We start from the raw sequence: 5,598 nt of genomic DNA, 5'->3' as shown, positions 1-5,598 counted from the left end.
TCTCGCTGGGGCACGGCTCCCACACACACTGACTCTCACTGGGGTACAGTCCCACATGCACTAACTCTCACTGGGGCACGGCTCCCTTGCGCGCACTGGCTCGCACCGGGTTCTAAAATGTCTCTGCCTGAATCTGATCCGTACTTCGGATGCCTCTACCCTGATTCGCATGAAGTTCTCTCCCCTATTGAAATTTGTGCTCGCTGGCAAACATTTTTCCTAGTCTGATGTTTTAAGTTCTCATCAATATGAATTGAAGCGGTTTGTTGACTTTTGCTTGTTTTTTTTTTTTTAAACCATGTTTTTTCCTACTCTTCCCAAACCTCAAAAGCTTCAGAGTCTCTAGTTACATACCTGGATTGAGGAGCGCTCTTGGGTCTCCAAATGTGTATCGTCTGTCCCTGAGGCTTTTTAAAAATTCATTCATGGGATGAGGGTGTCACTGGCTAGGCAGCATTTATTGCCCATCCCTAATTGCCCAGAGGGCAGTCAAGAGTGAACCACATTGCTGTGGATCTGGAATCACATGTAGGCCAGACCAGGTAAGGATGGCAGTTTCCTTCCCTAAAGGACATTAGATGGGTTTTTCTGACAATCCACATTGGACTCATGGTCATCATTAGACTCTTAATTCCAGACTCTGTCCTTTATTGAATTCAAATTTCACCATCGATTTGAACCTGGGATTCAAACCCAGGTCCCCAGAACTGGATTAACAGTCCAGCGATAATACCACGAGGCCGTTGCCTCCCCTTCAAGGAAACATTGCAAACTCGAAGTTGCTGAATTCTTTTGCAAGCGACTGCCTGGAGTACATCACCCATGACTGGTAGCGGTGGTATTTGAACCCACGACTTGATAGAGACTGGAGCTTAAATCCAGCACTTAGACCGCTCGGCTGCACTACCAAGGTTCGCAAACTTTGGTTTATTTTAGATGTGCTTTTTGTTTTAATAGTTTGATGAGAGTGTAAGGATCTGGGATGTGAAGACTGGGAAATGCCTGAAGACGTTGCCAGCACATTCTGACCCAGTGTCTGCTGTAAGTGTTGCTGTCTTTGCTAATATCATCACCGAGACTGGAAATGCTACAGCACCACTTTGTATTCACCATTGATTCAAAACAGAGGTATTCAGTGCAGCCAGCGAATTGTCCCACTTGACCCCAACCTGCCCTTGCTGCTGAGCTCCCAGCCCTGCTGCATGTTCCAGGAGTAGAAGTCAGCTGTTGTGTTTTTAAACCTGTCCCAACATTCAATAAGATGATGTTTGATTTGTTTGTCATGACGTGGAGATGTCGGTGTGGGACTGGAATGGACAAGGTCATAAATCACACAACACTAGGTTATAGTCCAACAGGTTTATTTGAAATTGCAAGCTTTCAGAGCTCAGCTCCTTCCTCAGGCGTAGGAGCTGAGCTCTGAAAGCTTGCGTTTTCAAGTGAACCTGTTGGACTATAACCTGGTGTAGTGTGATTTTTGACATTGATTATTTTGTGACATTGGCTCCCATTTTCTGGCTGGCCCTTGAAGCCCTCACGTCTTCTATTGATCAGAAATCTGTTGAACCCACCTTGATCATATTTAATGACTCAGCCTCCATTCTTCTCTGAGCAGAAAGAGAATTCCAAAGACTTCCCAGCCTCAGCTCAAACTCCTGGCTCTGCTTTGTTCTCAAACTAATTCCACTGGCCTGCTGTCAAACCATAACCCTTTATAATTCATCAAACAAATCCTACTGTCGATTAAAGTAAAGTCACCATAGTTCTACTGGACCACAGAGCTTCTGTCTCAAGAGAGAGGGAAATGACTGGTGATTAACCTGTGTGTCACCACACCCCAGGCGAGGGGAGAAGTCGAGGGAGAGTCCTTCATGGTACCTTCAGCCAGTTCAGGAATTGAAACCACGCTGATCATGACACTGCATCTCAAACCAACCATTGAGCTAACTCACTGAAAATTTTAAATTTTTAAAAGCTCCTGACTCTGACTCCCCAACCAGAATAGGTTTTCCTCATTCACCCAATCACAGCCTTTCCCAAAAATTGAATAAACAAGATTAAATTCCCTCTTATTCTGTCAGGAATAATATCAACAGTCCCAGCACAGACTTTCTCACACAGAGGGTGGTGCTCGTATGGAATGAGCTGCCAGAAGAAGTGAAGGAGGCTGGTACAATTACAACATTAAAAGGCATGTGTATGGGTATATGAATAGGAAAGGTTTAGAAGGATATGGGCCAAATACTGGCAAATGGGACTACGTTAATTTAGGATACCTGATTGACGTAGATGAGTTGAACCAAAGGATCTGTTTCCATGTTGTACGTCTCTATAACTCTTGACTTCAACTTCAACTTTAGTCTCTTGTCTCTGGCATTATCCTGATGAACCCACATTGTCTGCTGTTTGCAGCTTTACTGGTAAGACATCTCAAGTGCATGAAGTCTCTGTGCATTAACTGATGTAGGAAATTGTAGCTTCATGTTTTACAGATCAGCCTTGTGGTTGAACAACGTATCTGATTTATAGCTCCTTTTATTTTGTAAAATGCTAGTCAGTGTTGGAATGAATTGGGGTAACTAGGAAGTGCTGCCACCTTGTGGGAATTTATGTTGTCATGGCTCTTTGTGATTGGATGTGTGTTGAATTCATCCTCCCAGGTACATTTTAACAGAGATGGATCTCTCATTGTCTCCAGTAGCTACGATGGGTTGTGGTAAGTGCTCTTTGGGTTGTAACAGCTATAAATTTAGTTTCATGTTTCGTCACAAGTTAAACTGCATTGAAGTGACAAGAATCTGGGCTACAGTGAGCAAAAAAAAAAATTACTTGAGCTTATTTCATAACCTAAAGCCATCCCAAGGTACTTTACAGCCAAGGGACTAGTTTTGAAGTGTACTCATGTTGTAATTTAAAAGTCTTAACACCAGTCTGAACGGAGTTATTTCTGTAGCACTAGCAAGATATATTGCTGTCATTCTGAATCAAATGTATAAACCATACAGCACATTGTGCTACTGATGCTCGAGGTTGGGACACCAAGTATCACAGGATTGTCTTATGGGCAATGGTTAACCGGGTTGGGACTCTGCTCACTGGAGTTTAGAAAAATGAGAGGTGATCTCATTGAAAGATACAGAATTCTTAAGGAGCTTGACAGAGTAAATGCTGAGAGAATGTTTCCCCTTATGCGTGAGTCTGACTCCACAAAGCCTGTCCACCACCTACAAGGCGCAAGTCAGGAGTGTGATGGAATACTCTTCATTTGCCTGGATGGGTGCAGCCCCAACAATATTCAAGAAGCTTGACACAGTCCAGGACAAAGCAGCCCAGTTGACTGGTACTACATCCACTCCCTCCACCACCGATGCTCAGTGGCCACAGTATATACTATCTGAGAGATGCACTGCAGAAATTCACCAAACTCCCTTAGACCGAACCTTCCAAACCCATGACCACTTCCAATTAGAAGGACAAGGGCAGCAGATACATGGGAACACTACCGCCTGCAAGTTCCCCTCCAAGCCTGCCGACTATGTTTCCCCAACGGGGCAGCACAGTGGCTCAGTGGTTAGCACTGCTGCCTCGCAGCACCAGGGACCCAGGTTCAATTCCACCCTCGGGTGACTGTCTGTATGGAGTTTGCACATTCTCCCCGTGTCTGCGTGGGTTTCCTCCGGGTGCTCCGGTTTCTTCCCACATTCCAAAGATGTGCAGGTTCGGTGAATTGGCCATGCTAAATAGTGTTCAGGGATGTGCAGGCTAGGTGGGTTACAGAGGGGTGGGTCTGGGTGGGATGCTCTGAGGTTCGGTGTGGACTTGTTGGGCCGAAGGGCCTGTTTCCACACTGTAGGGATTCTATGAATTCTGTTCTATGAAAAAGCCAGTCATCATCCTGACCTAGGAATATATTGCTATTTCTTCACTATCATTCGGTCAAAATCCTGGAATTCCCTCCCTAAGGGCACTGTGGGTCTACCAGAGCACATGAACTGAAGCTGTTCAAGAAGGCAGCTCACCACCACCTTCTAAAGACAAATAAACATTGGCCAGCAGTGACAGCTATGTCGCACAAGCGAGTGACAAAAAATGCTAGGCATTATCTGCAGTAGGAAAACTGTTTTAGCGCAATCTTTGATAATAGCTTTTCCTGTTCTTGCAGCCGTATTTGGGACACTGCATCAGGCCAATGCCTTAAAACTTTGATTGGTAAGTGATTTTGAGATCCTTGGGTGTGAACTGGTGGAATGAAAAATGACAGCAGGGAAGCAACGCAAATGTGACCCTGCAAGCTGATCACTGAGCTGTTGGCTGTCTTCATTCCTTTACGGCCAAATTCAAGTATAAGTAAATAAAGTAGCTGGAAAAGCTCAGCAGGTCTGGCAGCATCTGTGGAGAGAAAGCGGAGTTAACATTTCAGGTCGACTGACCCTTCCTCAGAATTGATGGTAACTAAGTTTAGATGGAGAAGGGAGAGTGGGGGAAGTGGGTAAGGACTGAACGATAGCTGAGGATAGAGCCCAAAGTGAGAGAAGAATAGTTGGACAGACAAAGGAGTTGATAACGATCTGGCTAGGAGCATGAATGGCTATTAATGGGGACTGTTAGTGATTAACAATAGATTGTGTGTAATAGCAAACTGTGATAACAAGGCCTGGTGTCTGGGGTTGAGGGGAAAGCGTGAGAAAGGTCCTCAAGCCCTACAGTTACTGAATTCAATATTGAGTCCAGAAGGTTGCAGAATTCCCAAGTGGAAAATGAGGTGCTGTTCTTTCAGCTTATGCTGAGTTTCGCTGGAGCACTGCAGCAAGCCTGAGACAGATGTTGGCCAGGGAACAGGGTGCTGAGTTGAAGTGGCAGTCAGCTGGAAGATCATAGATAGCAAGATCTAGAGCTGGATGAACACAGCAGGGCGAGCAGGAACGCTGACGTTTCGGGCCTAGACCCTACTTCAGAAATGGGGGAGGGGAAGGGAGTTCTGAAATAAATAGGGAGAGATGGGGAGGCAAATAGAAGATGGATAGAGGAGAAGATAGGTGGAGAGGAGACAGACAGGTCAAAGAGGCGGGGATGGAGCCAGTAAAGGTGAGTGTAGGTGGGGAGTTAGGTCAGTCAAGGGGGCGGGATGAAGTTAGTAGGTAGGAGATGGGTGTGGGGCTTGAGGTGGGAGGAGGGGATAGGTGGGAGGAAGGACAGGTTAAGGAGGCAGGGATGAGCTGGGCTGGTTTTGGGATGCAGTAGGGGGAGGGGAGATTTTGAAGCTTGTGAAGTCCACATTGATACCATTGGACTGCAGGGTTCCCAAGCGGAATATGTGTTCCTGCAACCTTCGGGTGGCATCGTTGTGGCACTGCAGGAGGCCCAGGATGGACATGTCGTCTGAGGAATGGGAGGGGGAGTTGAAATGGTTCGCGACTGGGAGGTGCAGTTGTTTAGTGCAAACCGAGCGTAGGTGTTCTGCAAAGCAGTTCCCAAGCCTCCGCTTGGTTTCCCCGATGTAGAGGAGGCCACAATGGGAACAGCAGATGCAGTATACCACATTAGCAGATGTGCAGGTGAGCACCTGCTTGATGTGGAAGGTCGTCTTGGGGCCTGGGA

The 5,598-nt window shown here is 46.3% G+C and overlaps 1 protein-coding gene across 2 annotated transcripts in view; it reads left to right on the top strand.

Annotated features, from left to right (window-relative positions):
- The window catches only part of wdr38 (WD repeat domain 38), a 45,537-nt gene that overhangs the window by 16,564 nt on the left and 23,375 nt on the right, over positions 1-5,598 (top strand). For both annotated transcript variants that reach the window (XM_048613510.1, XM_048613511.1), the window contains exons 7-9: positions 958-1,041; positions 2,661-2,716; positions 4,163-4,209. In XM_048613510.1, coding sequence (XP_048469467.1) covers positions 958-1,041; positions 2,661-2,716; positions 4,163-4,209 — 187 coding nt within the window. The remainder of the gene's footprint in view (positions 1-957; positions 1,042-2,660; positions 2,717-4,162; positions 4,210-5,598) is intronic.

The sequence above is a fragment of the Rhincodon typus genome, chromosome 28, assembly GCF_021869965.1.
Source record: "Rhincodon typus isolate 14 chromosome 28, sRhiTyp1.1, whole genome shotgun sequence".
Lineage (NCBI taxonomy): Eukaryota > Metazoa > Chordata > Chondrichthyes > Orectolobiformes > Rhincodontidae > Rhincodon > Rhincodon typus.
This window is presented reverse-complemented; position numbering and strand designations above follow the sequence as displayed.